Raw genomic sequence first — 14,845 nt, 5'->3', positions numbered from 1 at the left:
GACGGTAGTCATTCAGACAAGCTGGGGAGGCATTTTTTGGTACCGGTACAATGATGGATTTTTTGAAGCAGGCAGGGACCACGGACTTGTCCAGGGAGAGGTTGAATAATGTAGTGAGCACTGGAGCTAGCTGCGTAGCACAGGACTTGAGTACTCGCCCCGAGATGCCATTCCTCTGAAATACCCATCTTTTGAGGTGAATATATTTGAGATTGGGTTTCAAGCCACACTTCAATGTGAATTCCATTGCTGTATAAGAGCCCAGATTTTTTTAAACCACAAATTAGGGCCTGCAAATGCATTAGGAGCATTAATTTGCACAAGAGAACAGCTGCCCAGAAGAGGGCTGTAATGGACCATCTACATTGAATGCACATCATAGATTCTGCAAGCCTGGGAAGAGAGACTAACATCAGCATGGCAGCTCAGCCACTGTGCTGATGCCATCCTCTCAGTGAATTGTCAGAGTCTTTTCAGTTGGGCTAGTTCATTGATTTGCAGAGAAATAAAAGGGAAAAATCACAACGAGCACTTGTTCATTTAAAGAATCAACCGAGAAAGACAAGAACCTGTCATCCAAAGCTATTAGAGTCTGAAATGTAGTCTTTTCAGAACTATTCTTTGAATCCCTTGCTCTTTTTCAATGTACAGCTGCAGTGTTGCATAAAGGTCCAGGTTAGAGGAAGTCATAGTTTCACAACTGATATCAATAGAATTCCACAATCACTTAAAACAAGAAAGATAAACTTTGCTTCACCCAAGGTTGCTACTCACTGGCTAACAAAATGTGATTTGCATGTTGAGGCCTTAGTATTTTCTTCCCACTGGACAACACTTGGCTTGCACCCCGGCCCCTCCCTCTTCTCACAGATTCAGGGACAGTTTCTGCCCAACTGTTATCAGGCAATTGAACCATTCTACCAACAACTAGAGAGTAGTCCTGAGCTATTATCTATCTCATTGGAGACCATTGGACTATCTTTGATCAGACTTTACTGGACTTTATCTTGCACTAAATGTTATTTACGTTATTTCCTTTATCGTGTATCTGCACACTATAGATTGCTCATTTGTAATCATGTGTTTCCATTGACTGGTTAGCATGCAACAACAGGTTTTCACTGTACCTTGGTACATGTGATGGTAAAGTAAGCTCAAACCCAGTGTAATGATTTGATGTAAATTGGTTCTGTGGTAAAATGCCTAAACTTACCTGTGATGTGTAATTCTCCAGACATGGAAGTGAAGCAAATCAACAAGCGTGCCTCAGGTCAGTCCTTTGAGGTGATTTTAAAGCCGCCTTCTCCAGAAGCAGCTCCAGCACTGGACCGAACTTTGTCACCTCCAAAGAAGAAGGATCTCTCTCTGGGAGAGATCCAGAAGAAGCTGGAGGCTGCCGAGAGCAGGAGGAAGGTAGAAAATATGCTTTGGATTATGCAGAAAATAATTTGATTAGTGATAAACCAAATTAAGAGGATAGACACAAAAAACTGGAGTAACTCAGTTCTGACAGGTAGCATCTCTGGAGAGAACGGATGCCATTCCTTCTTTACAGAGATGCTGCCTGTTGGAAATGAGTTATTCCAGTTTTTGTGTCTATCTTTGGTTTAAACCAGCATCTGCTCAACCAAATTAAGAGGTTCATTTGAAGACCCTGAGTCAAATGTTGAAAATCAGTATCTGGTTGAAGAGGAGCTACTTAATCAGCTGGCAATGAAAATGATCTGTGTCAGTTTAAAATATCAGGTGAGGACAGGATGAAAGAAGATAAATTCACCAGCCCTCACAAGCCTACATGCAGGTTATTGGGGCTGGAAGCAAGAGGGCAGAGAAACAGGCATCAGAAGTCTGCAACCATCTCCCGACTGTCCTGGTGCCTACAGGGTAGAAAGAAACTTGAAAAAAAAATACTCCTAGTAAACTCAAATTTCTGATTATATCTCATATTATGTAATTTTAAAGTTTAACTTCACAATATCAGAGATGCAATAATGACAAAAGAAGCATGTTTTTAATATAAGACTAGCTGAGCTTTGGAAGATAAAACACAAGGAACTACAGATGCTGATTTACAAAAGTTGAGGGGTGATCTTGTGGAGATGTATAAAATCATGAGTGGAATAGATAGGGTGGATGCACAGTCTTTTACTCAGAGTAGGTAAATCACGAATCAGAGGACATTGGTTCAATTCCCTCTCACTTTAAACCTGAGGGGCAACTTTTTTACTCGGAGGGTGGCGGGTATATTGAAGAAGTATCCCAGCCCGAAACATCACCTATCCATGTTTTCCAGAGCACTGAGTTACTCCAGCATTTTGTGTCTTTCCTTAGCCAGAGTTCACACCTGCATAATTACTTGATTTGTGCTGCATGATTCAAAAATCTATATTCCAAGCACTAGGATAAATAATGCCCTAGCAGTACATTAATGTAATTACTTTATTAGGTTAGGTTCCCAATTAAATTAAATTTATTGTAATAGTTAAGCAGGTCTTAACAACTGCTTTCATTATGATTATCTTTCATGAATACATGCAAATAGATGCATATTAGGTATATGGATTATTGCATTATTATGCAAATGATGATTAGTATTTCATATCTTTGCACAATGTGGCACAATTTGTCAGTCTAGTCCTTTGGAGATCATCGCTGAACAGCTGAAAGAAAGTAGCCAACACAACATTACTCACTCATGAAAACTTGTATTCATTGCAGCAGCATCACTGTAAAGTAAATGATTTATATCAGTTTTGTACAATATCTTTTGCTGAGAGGATCAAAATAATAATTCAAGACACTTCTGAGGGCTCGTCAGGTAAAATTATGTGAAGGGCGCTCACCATTGCCATATCAACCATGCTCTGATTCTGTTCTCGTGGGGACCAGTGGCAGAATACTAACTTCCTGCAGATTTCCAGCAGCTCTATTGGGAAGTCAGACTCCTGAACATGGTCAAGGTTCAGCAAAGCCATGGTCTTGAACAGTTCCCAAGAGAGCCAATAAGTTTCAGGCAATTTATATGTTTTTGAATTAATTCACAGTCATTTTTTTATTTTTTTCAGATCATTACTTAAAAATTAATGTTTTAAAATTTACATTATTATTTGTTTTTAATAGGTTTGAAATATCTTTATCCTTGTGAACATTTAGAATAATGGAGTCATAACGTCATACAGTGTGGAACAGATCCTTCGGCCCAACGCCCATAATGACCAACATGTCCGAACTACACTAATCCCACTTATATGCTTTTAGGCGATAACCCTCTAAACCAGTCCTATCCATTGAACCTATCTAATTGTTTCTTAAATGTTGGGATAGTCCCTTCCTCGACTACCTCATCCAGCACTACCTCTGTTCCATACACCCACCATCCTTTGTGTGAAAAAGTTACCCATCAGATTCGTATAAAATCTTTCCTCTTCACCTTAAATTTACATTTACAAACATTTCCAGCATCTTTTGATAGATAGTAAGCCTGAAATAGTTTGCTATGAAATCATACCTGAAGGTGGGGCTCCCCATTTATAGCAGGTAATTGCATTGGGCCTTGCTGATCCGAGGTAATTCAGAACCCATTGGGAAGTGACTCTTGCAGACAGCTCGCCGTTCAAGGTGGACCAGACTGAAACATCATATGCACCCACAGGCCTATATTACACATCACTGTTTTTTTACTGGACATAGGGCCCTGTTGGTACATCTTGAGTTGTTGGTACTGTACAAAACACTACCACATATGTTATTTATAAGAAAGCAAAAATTTTCACCACAGTTTGCAGCAATCGTTTGCTCATGATACTGTATACTATTTCTCACTGTAACGTTTGTTATTTATAGATCCTTGATTAGCAGAAATGTACAAAACAATATTACTGCAAAATATTACATCACCAACAACTAATAATAAACTGAAAGACCATACATTTGGTTTTATTATAAATTCCTACATTTGCTGATACATTTTCATTTGAAGTATTTAAGTGTTAAGCATCTATTAAACAAAAACTGTTTACCAGCTCAAGGGGTTTGCCACCAACTAAAGTAAAAACTGGTTTATAATTTTCCAACATTCCTCTTACCTAACTTGTAGGGAGCTGTCTTACTTAATCATGTTTATCCCATAGATGAAATACATAGCAATTAGTTACATGTTTCTTTGAATCTCCCACTCTCTAATACAAATTCCATACCACCACTATCCACTAAGACACTCCAATCTTCCAGAAGTCCCATACCTATCTTGAACACACTTTTGCTATACTTTTAGAGATATTCAGTTACCTTACAAGTTATCCTTTCAGTTAACAATCTCCACATTTGCTGATTTTGTTTGATAAATGCTCTCCCCAATTAGGTGGGCATCTGGGCCATGAACGATTCAGGGTGAATGTCCTATTTCCATGCTGTTGACTCTATGAGTCTATTTATCAGCCTTTTCACAACACCACAGAACAACCTTATTAGAATCCTTGATTACAACTTGTTCATTTCCCCAGTTTAAATAGTTCCTATTAGTGTTACCTTAATAATACCCTTCTATTTAATTTGGGTAACATCCTTTTTTAAATTCCAACCTAATTTGATTTTAATCAACTATTGAATGTTTCTTTCTTCACAGAAAGTCCAATTATGTCAAGACAACGGCTTTCTGTGATAAATTGATACATTTTGATCTTTAAAAAATATTGTGTTATGTTCCCTTTGTAAAATGAAGATGCAATTTCTCCGAAATTGTGACAGTCTTACCAAAACTAATAAAACTTACAGTACTTATTTATGCAATACAATTCCTATCATCAGTAACATAACATATAATTCAGAGCCATATTCATAGAAAATCACGATAGTTTAAAAAGAAAATATAGAGTACTTTTTCATTTCCGACATAGATATGCAAGTCTTTTAGCCAGAATAGGGGAATCAAGCACCATCAGACATAGGTTTAAGGTGAGATGGGAAAGATTTAAAAGGAACCTGAGGGGTAATATTTTCACCCTGAGGGTGGTGGGTACATGGAACAAGTTGCCAGAGGAGATAGTTGAGGCAGATTCGATAACAGTATTTAAAAGACACTTGAACTGATACATGAATAGGAGGGATTTAGCAAGACATGTGCCAAACGTGGGCAAATTGTGGATATTATTAAGGCAGAGGTTGACAGATTGTTGATTAGTAAGGGTGTCAGGGGTTATGGGGTGTTAGACAGGAGAATGGTGTTGAGAGGGAAAGATAGATCAGCCATGATTGAATGACGAAGTAGACTTGATGGGTCAAATGGCCTAATTCTGCTCCGAAAACTTATGAAGCACTAGCTCAGATGGGGCATCTTGGTCGGCAAGGGTGAGTTGGGTCAAAGGGTCAATTCCGTGCTTTATGGCTGTATGACACTCACGCAGATGCATATGCGCACACGCATTCACATATTACATGTATAAATGTTGCATGTCTTTCCTGTTAATTCCAGTCTCAGGAGGCCCAGATTCTGAAGCAACTCGCAGAGAAGAGAGAACATGAGCGAGAGGTCTTGCACAAGGCCTTGGAAGAGAACAACAATTTCAGCAGGACTGCAGAGGAAAAACTGATCATCAAGATGGAGTTGAACAAGGAAAATCGCGAGGCTCACTTAGCTGCCCTTATGGAACGTCTCCGTGAGAGGGTGAGTAGAAAAGTACTTGATCATTGCCATTTGTGTCGACACGGGTTGTCATCAGTTCCATCGCCTCAGTGGAGAGGGAACACTGGAAGGCTCCTGGTTGGTTATTAACCTATTACCCCAGTGTGACCATTTGTACCAAATATAGACAAAAATGCTGGAGTAACTCATCGGGACAGACAGCAACTCTGGATGGAAGGAATGGGTGACCATAACCTCTGACACCATTTCAAAAAGCAATTGGCTTTCATCTTTATGGCCACTATGTAAAGAATACCCTTGCTGTCTGTTCACCACAGACCATCAGCATCTCTGACACTGCACTTCAGGACGTGCCAAGAGAGGAGATGATAACACAATGTACAAACCATCCCAAAACACAAATCTTCTCCATGAAAGTAGAATGTGTGAAGCAGCCAAAAAGAGGCAAGCCTTTTTACCATACCACCTCCCTTTTACTGTCCATATTAAATCGAGGATCACATTCGATTTAATGCAACAGCTTGGATCAGAGGTAGGTGATGCTGGGAACAAACTGTTGGATATCTATATGAACCATATATGGTAATGAAGGATGGCCAATAAATGATAGCCTTGCCAACAATGCCCATGTTTATTAAAAAAAATGACAAATATAATCATTGATACTTTTCCAATAAAAACTCTCAAAATTTTGCCAACCAAGACTGCTGACAACGGACATTGGTCCCTCGACAGTCCGTTACTCAGCCACTTGGCCGAGCTTAGTCAGTTCACCACACAACCCCAAAATGTTACAAGGAATGTTTGGTCCAAATTGATTCTATTGCCATTATCTACAACTTCGATCATGAAGGTTTGTCTCCTGAAATAAACTGTTTAGATCTTTTGATGCAAGTAAGATAATGCATCGTAAAACACTTCCCCTCGATAGCTATATTTCTACCCCTTTCACATTGTGGAATGTACTGCAAAAATATTTCATGTCTGTTAGAGATTAAACCTGAACAATTCTTCAAAAGTGACCAGCAGCTGACCATATAATCACTCACCCCAAAGACCTTTTATTCTTCAACACATTTCTAATTTTCTCCTTTAATCAGTTTTATTCGCCACAGCTTGTGGTGTAAACATTACTGGGTGTGGGCCAAGCACTATTTCTTCGACAGGCACAGTTATCATGTTATCACAGTCATCCCTTGTCATGTATCTATACACTGTAAATGGCTCGATTGCAGTTGTATATTGTCTTTCTGCTGACTGGGTAGCATGCAACAAAAGCATTTCACTGTACCACGGTACATGTAACAATAAACTAAACTGTAACAATGTTGCACAGTAGCCAAATCGCCCATCCTTGGGCAACAACCGGTAAATAGAATTGATGCTGGTGCTCACCACTGTGGTGGAAGCAGGAACTCAGCTGTAAATCCAGCTCAACAGGAAATACAGGGACAGGAATCTCAGCATGCTGAGATCATTGAGGGCATGGGGTGAGGACCCTGTCCCAGAGATTGAACTTCCCCTGGGTCATCAGTGGGCCAAAATATTTTGGAAATCCAGTAGAACAATCCATGCCCTTTTGGTTCCAACAGAAATAAAAATTAGACGTCTTGAAGTTTGAAACAAGTTTATTCATGGATAACCCCTTGAGATCGACAGTCATCTCGTTTTCGAGGGGGTCCAACATAGAACATACAGCACAAGACATAACATACATAGAGGCTCTCATTGACCCACCTACCCACACACCAATCCCAAAACCCCTCCATCCCCACTTGTTATAGTTTATAACAATTGTTAGTTGGCTTTACATATCCAATAATAATAATAGTTATGTGTTACAGCATAATGTTGATGCATAATACCATATACCACCTATCATACATCGTACGTTAATACATACTATCAACATTATTACATGATATATTATTTCATGATATTGTGACATAATACAATATAAGACCTTGTTACACTATGCAATACAATGTCCCAGAGATTGAACTTCCCCTGGGTCATCTGTGGGCCAAAATATTTTGGAAATCCAGTAGAACAATCCATACCCTTTTGGTTCCAACAGAAATAAAAATTAGATGTCTTGAAGTTAGAGCCTGGGTCATCTGCAAATGGTACAAAAGGTCAGAGCAGGCCTAATGTGACTACCATGCTTTCGGGGTCAAAGTTAGACAGTAGGGTAACAAGCCCATTGGCCCTTCATCCAATCTTCCCTTCCTTACTATAGATGAGGCTCTCACCAGGGTCTCTTCCATACCCTGTAACACTGCTCTCTCTCTCCATCCCCCCACTCGTAACAAGGGCAGAGTCCCCCTAGTCCTCACCTTTCACCCCACTAGCCGTCACATACAACAAATAGTCTTCCGTCATTTTCGCTACCTCCAACGTGACCCCACCACTCGCCACATCTTCCCATCTCCCCCCCCCCCCCCCCCCCCCCGTCTGCTTTTCACAAAGACTGCTCCCTCCGTAACTCCCTGGTCAATTCTTCCCTTCCCTCCCGCACCACCCCCTCCCCGGGCACTTTCCCTTGCAACCGCAAGAGGTGCTACACCTGTCGCTTTACCTCCCCCCTCAACTCCATTCAAGGTTCCAAGCAGTCGTTCCAGGTGCGACAGAGGTTCACCTGCATCTCCTCCAACCTCATCTATTGCATCCGCTGCTCTAGATATCAGCTGATCTACATTGGTGAGACCAAGCGTAGGCTTGGCGATCGTTTCGCCGAACACCACTGCTCGGTCCGCATTAACCAACCTGATCTCCCGGTGGCTCAGCACTTCACTCCCCATTCCGAATCTGACCTCTCTGTCCTGGGCCTCCTCCATGGCCAGAGTGAGTACCACTGGAAATTGGAGGAACAGCACCTCATATTCTGCTTGGGCAGTCTGCACCCTAGTGGCATAAACATTGAATTCACCAATTTCCAGTAGCCTTTGCTGTCTCCTCCCCTTCTCAGCTCTCCCTCAGCCCTCGGACTCCTCCTCTTCCTTTTTCCTTTCTTCTCCCCATCCCCCCCCCCCACCCTACATCAGTCTGAAGAAGGGTTTCGACCCGAAACGTTGCCTATTTCCTTCGCTCCATAGATGCTGCTGCACCTGCTGAGTTTCTCCAGCACTTTTGTCTCTCATCCAATCTTCAAGAATGTGGACTCAACGGGACAATCAGCATCTCCGGAGAGAAGGAATGGGTGATGTTTCAGGTCGAGACCCTTCTTCATCCAATCTTCAGTTTTGACCCTAAAATCAGGCAGTTTCCCCAGTTAACGTGGATCTCTGAGCTGCACATTTTAGCAGTCTCTTTGAGGACAGTTTATCGAATGTTTCGTCTGAAAATGAAGATGGGTAAGACTTGGGTGTAAAATGGCTGCTCGAGATGGCACAGCCCACAGAAGCAGTTAAGACTTGACCTTGAAAATTGCCTGGGTCTCCATCTCTGCTATTTGTTTTGCTTCACTACCAGCAATTCATGGGGATATTATTGACTTGGAAGAGACAAAACTTACAGGCATCTTTCCGAAGAGCAGAAATAAAGATTAGGAGGGATGGAAAACAGGCAGTGTTTCACCCTTCTTTCCTGAATATAAAGGCATTTCTCCAATTTGTTTTTGTGTGATATCACTCACTGAAATTAGAGTTTGACCTACAGTGCCATCTGGAGGCATATCGGGGATTGCAGCTAATCACAGACAAAGCAAGATTCTGCACATACTGGAGACCTGAAATAAAAGGTCTGTGCAGTGAGAGGGTTTCAGATCACTGACCTGAAATTGTAACTCTGTTTAACTCTTTCCACTCATGCTCCCTGACCTGCTGAGTATTTCCAGCAATTTCCATTTTATTTCAAGTTTCCGACACTACCAATAATTTGCTTTTGCACTTTCAGTGAGATTAAAGTGGCACGGTGAGATTAGGACGGCACAGTTGGTAGAGCTGCTGCCTCACAGTGCCAGAGACCCCGGTTTAATTCTGATCTTGGGTGCTGTTTCTGTGGAGTTTGCACGTTCTCCCTGTGACTGCTTGGGTCTCCTCCGGGTGCTCTGGTTTCCTCCCACGTCCCAAAGGCAAGTGGCATTGTAGGTTAATTGTCCTCTGTAAATTGCCCCCAACTATGCAGGGAGTGGATGAGAACGTGGAATAATATAGAACTAGTGTGACTAGGTGATCAATGGTCAGCATGGACCCGATGGGCCAAATAACCCGTTTCTATGCAGCATCTCTAAACTCAACTAAATAAACCAGAGTTTTGACAGAGTGAAAAGACATGTTGTGACCCTACTGACTATTATAAACCAGTAACAACATCAATCTTGCTAGCAATTAAACTGTTAACGTAAACAGGTACTACTTACCCAAGGCTGAAATATCCTGAAATGGTTCATTGAAATTGTTTTATCGATCCATTCTGTGCCTCAGATGATTTCTTCTTGTTAAGCAAGTACGTATATGTTTTGTAAATGCGTCTCGTTATCTTCATAGGAGAGGCATGCCACAGAGGTCCGCAGGAACAAGGAACTGCGGGACGAGATCTCCGGCTGAAAGCTACAGCCCGATGCATTTCACATCCTGAATCCAGCCTTCTGCCCATATATTCTGGATAGTGATACATTAGTATGGAAGTCATGAGACATGGTTTAAGAAAATCAATAAATCAATTACTATAATCAAAATTCTAGTTTAAAAATTACACAAAGAAAAAAATGTGAACCAATCAATTTGCAAAAGGATTTGCTTGATGTGGAAACACAACTTGGGTCTTGTTTTGTAATTACCCACTCTTTTTTGTTAATGATCGGAGTATGCATAATACAAGCAGTTTCATACTTTACTGCATCCTGCCTCACGTCCTTTATGTTGCCTCCTTGCACTGATTTGACATTGCTAGATTGGCTCTTTGGAAGCTCTGTGCTCATCAGTCGATAGAGAGGAACCTGAGGAATATCAAGGTCAGATAGTCAATGGTGCTAGTGACTTCTGCCTCAATTTCAACCCCAGAACTGTCAGTTCTCTTTTCCACAACACACACTGGCCTTGCCCTTTCACTCTCAAGTAACATGGTCTGTTTTTTCCCTTTGTTCAAACCCCCTTGATCTGTGAGCAGGGCTTTGTACTGGTCTTTTTGAGGGAAGGGGGAATTGTGCCAAGTAAGGCCACTGAGCACCCAAGACCTACAAAATTTGTTCCAGTTGTTAAAGTTATAACCTAGAAGGATGCTGCCTGCTTATTCTAATCTTCATTAGTGGTATTTTCATGTATGTCATTGTGAGCAAGCTGTGATAATAAAGAATGGAGTTCTGTGAACTGTAAAATGTTCAGCCTGTTCATTGCTTTATTCTCTTGCATACAGACTCTCTTCATAAAACACTGACTGTCATTTAAATCATTTCAAAGCAATCTGCTTTGTTCAACAAGTGTCAGTAAGTCACCTCTTGATAACTGCTAGCAGATACAATGGGTACCAGTAACAGGAATATGCCTTGTAAACATTAGAGTCTAGTCCATCATTCACTCAGTGCATGCTATCTTTAGTTCAGCCCTTTTTACCTGCTCTTTGATCCATATGCTTGTGCAATATGGTTCAGTGCTTTCGAGTCCATTATCCTGAGTTCTGATTCTCTTCAGAGAACAGTGACAGGCACTTAATCATTTTGCAGTGGTTTATTCAAGGCATCCCTCGAGACCCAAGCTGCAAGATGATATGCACAACAGTGCTTTGAAATAGCCCACGTTACTTTTAATTTTGGTCTCAAAAGTAGATTAAGAAGAAAATGTTGAAAGTATTAAGCATTTCCATTAGCCTCTAAAAAAAGAGCATAAACCGGTAACGTTTCAGTTTTAACGCTTTATCCAGTGTTAGTGAAGGTGCAGACCTGGAACTATAACAATCCACAGCTCTAACCGTGGAGGAACGAAATCCTGTCTTATACCCACTCTTCATTGCTGAGCCTGGAATAGCAATGTGCTGCCCATTGGGTGAATGGCGACTATAGTGGTATCTGAGGTTGATCAGCCTGGCCCCATTCAAATATCGGTTCATAGATTAGTCACTGCTTGGATGATACATGAAAAGACAACTCCTTCAGGTTTGGAAGAGAGAAAAAAATTTGATTTTTTTTTTTTAAGTGTTAATATAACAACAAAATGCAATTAGACAAAAAAAAGATTGACTGAGGTTCCTTCATTTAGGTTAATCTCTCCGGCATTTGTAACCTGATTTTATTTTTACTTTCATCTAATATCACACAATCTACCTACGGTATTCAATGCTTCTAACCTATCTTTGATACACATGCACTTTCTGTCTGGCAATCTTCAGGTACAATTCAGCAATGTCTCGCTGCGATTGATTCAAAATAAAACAGCTGCACATCAGAAGGTGAGATTGTGGGGACGGGAGAAGGAGAAACAGCTGGCCTAGAAATCAAAAGGCAGTGAAATTTTTTTTAAGTTTTTCCAGTAACTGTTTTTGAAAGTTAACTCCAATTATCAATTTCCTTTCTGATGAATTCCAATGTAGTTCAGAATAAAATGAGGACTTCACTCAGTTCGCCCAGTCCCAGCCCTCCCCCCCCCCCCCCCCCCCCCCCGGTCCAACTACGGTGAAGGTCGCTGCACCATGATTATTCTGGGCTTGTTTAGCCTCCCAAATCTCAGCTATGATCCCGTGTAAATCTAGCTAAGATTTTAAGATACTAAGCAGACATAAGAAATTGCAGATGCTGAAATCTTGAGCAAAACTACAAATTCTGCCACAGAAGGCAGTGGAGGCCAATTCACTGGATGTTTTCGAGAGAGAGTTGTATATGGCTCTTGGGGTTAACGAAATCAAGGAATATGGGGAGAAATCAGGAACGGGGTACTGATTGTAGATGATCAGCCATGATCACATTGAATGGTAGTGCTGGCTCGAAGGGCCGAATGGCTTACTCCTGCACCAATTTTCTATGTTTTTATGTTTCTAAATTCTGGAGGATCTCAGCAGATCAGGCAGCATCTGCGGAGGGCATGGACTGAAGACGTTTCGGGTCAGATTCTGGTTCCCAAGAAATGCTTCTGTCCATTCCCCTCCACAATTGCTGTCTGACCGTTTGAGTTCCTCTTGCACTTTGTATTTTACTCTGCATTCTGGCCTTAAAAGCCAGCCACCTGTCTGCCTGCTGGTCCCTGAAGTGGATCTACAATAACACATTATAATCGCTCCACTCTTATAAACCTCTACCATTCCCTTTCTCATGTATCTGTATACCATGCATGGCTCGATTGTAATCATGTATAGTCGTTCTGCTGTCTGGATAACACGCAACTGTACCTGGATAGCACGCAACATGTGACAATAAACTAAACTAAACTTTAAAAATGCAAGAATTGAATCAATTGTCTCATTGTAACAAACAATATTAAGTACACGTAATTCTGAAGATAGGCCCCAATGTGAAATGTCACCTGTCTATTCCCTCCCCAGTTTCTGCTTGATCCGTGAGGTCCTCCAGCACTTTATGTTTTGCTCAAGATTTCAGTATCTGCATTTTTTTGTGTCCCCGTGACATAAAAGGATGTTGTTAGGAAACAATGAGTGCTGATGAATCACTATATAAATTGTCATGAGATCCACAAGTAATGCTAAAGAATCACTTGGTTATAGATTTTTCTATTGTATCTACGCCTCTGAGATTAGTTGTAGAAATTTGCCAGCAGAAGTACACATTAAATCATTTAAAAACACCGAAGTTCACGAATAGATACCTAAACTTATCAAAATTAGGAAAGAGGCAGTTTTGCTTCTCCTCCAAAAATAACACAGGATATGCAGTGAGTTTGCCATTTTCTATTAATAGGGCATTGTTGCCTGTGTGTAGTGCGTCGTTCACATTGTACTGTGGCAAGTTTCTGGAGTCAGCGTTCTAACTCAAGCACACGATTTATCAGCAAGTTCATTGTGTGCTTGCAAGTCAAGATAAAGTTCCTATAACTGTCAACGAGCCAGTTTGCCTTGTAAAATCCATCACTGACTATTTCTTTCATCACCCTTCAAACATTTCCAAAGCATCTTTTCCCTGATATGTACGTCTATCTACTTCGTGATGGCCCTTCCATGTTCTGGGTATAAATCACTCCAGTACTCGATGTGGAGGAAGGAACTGCATATGCTAGTTTAAACCGAAGATAAACACTAAAAGCTGGAGTAACCCAATCTCTGGAGAAAAGTAATAGGTGACGTTTTGGGTGTGAAGAAGGGTCTCGACCCGAAACATCACCTATTCTTTTTCTCCAGAGATGCTGTCCGACCTGCTGAGTTACTCCAGCTTTTTATGTCTTACTCCAGTACTAGATGCAGTTTGGTAATCAAATGTTGGTTAAATGTACTTTTCTCTGAAGTAAGGGCCCCAATGCTGGAGGATGGATGTTTAAGCAACATGTGGCACAATGGCGTAACTAGTAGATCTCCTGCCTCACAGCGCTAGAGACCCGGGTTTGATCCTGACCTTGGGTGCTGTCGGTGTGGAGTCTGCACGTTCTCCCTGTGATCATGTTGAGTATGCCCTGGTAGTTGCCACACCCCACACATGTGCGGATTTGTCTGCAATTAGCCGCAGTGCAGGCAGTGGATTAATGAATGAATTAATAAGTTTATTGGCCAAGTATTCACATACAAGGAATTTGCCTTGGTGCTCCACCCACAAGTGACAACATGACATATAGTGACAGTTAGGAATGACACATAAAAAATTAAACATTAATAATAAAACATTATCAATTAAACATGTGAATTAAATAAAATACCAGAGCAAAAGAAGGCTACAGTTTTTTGGTTATTGAGTAGAGCTACTACTCAAGGAAAAAGGTTGTTTTTATGTCTGGCTGTGGCAGCTTTGACAGTCCCGAGTCGCCTTGTGCATCAACAGCCATATGCATCACAATAATTCGCAAGACAAGTTTGTGAAGTGGTGTTCATGTCGATTCTTCCCAAAGAATATTGGACTAGATGTGACCAGGCACACCACACTCAACATCTGACTTGTATGCTTCGAGGTAAAAGAATATCAATTCAGCACTTTCTTGGAAACCTAATGGGCAACTTGGAGAGGTGAAATGCCTAAAGGGAGAAGTTGAGTTTACCAACCCTGATACAAAACTCAAAGAGAGCTAGGGGATGACAATAAGCAAACCAGAAGGTGAGAACATCAGGTCTTGCTGA

General features: G+C 41.1%; 1 protein-coding gene across 1 annotated transcript in view; it reads left to right on the top strand.

Moving 5' to 3' along the window:
• The window catches only part of stmn2 (stathmin 2), a 35,483-nt gene extending 24,525 nt beyond the window's left edge, over positions 1-10,958 (top strand). Inside the window, exons 3-5 of the mRNA XM_033019248.1 lie at positions 1,235-1,413; positions 5,471-5,662; positions 10,129-10,958. Coding sequence (XP_032875139.1) covers positions 1,235-1,413; positions 5,471-5,662; positions 10,129-10,188 — 431 coding nt within the window. The 3' untranslated portion in view covers positions 10,189-10,958. The remainder of the gene's footprint in view (positions 1-1,234; positions 1,414-5,470; positions 5,663-10,128) is intronic.
• Positions 10,959-14,845: the final 3,887 nt, after the last annotated feature.

The sequence above is a fragment of the Amblyraja radiata genome, chromosome 4 (assembly GCF_010909765.2).
Source record: "Amblyraja radiata isolate CabotCenter1 chromosome 4, sAmbRad1.1.pri, whole genome shotgun sequence".
In the NCBI taxonomy this organism is placed as follows: Eukaryota; Metazoa; Chordata; class Chondrichthyes; order Rajiformes; family Rajidae; genus Amblyraja; species Amblyraja radiata.
The sequence above is the reverse complement of the archived record's forward strand: the minus strand, read 5'-3'. Positions and strand labels throughout refer to the sequence as shown.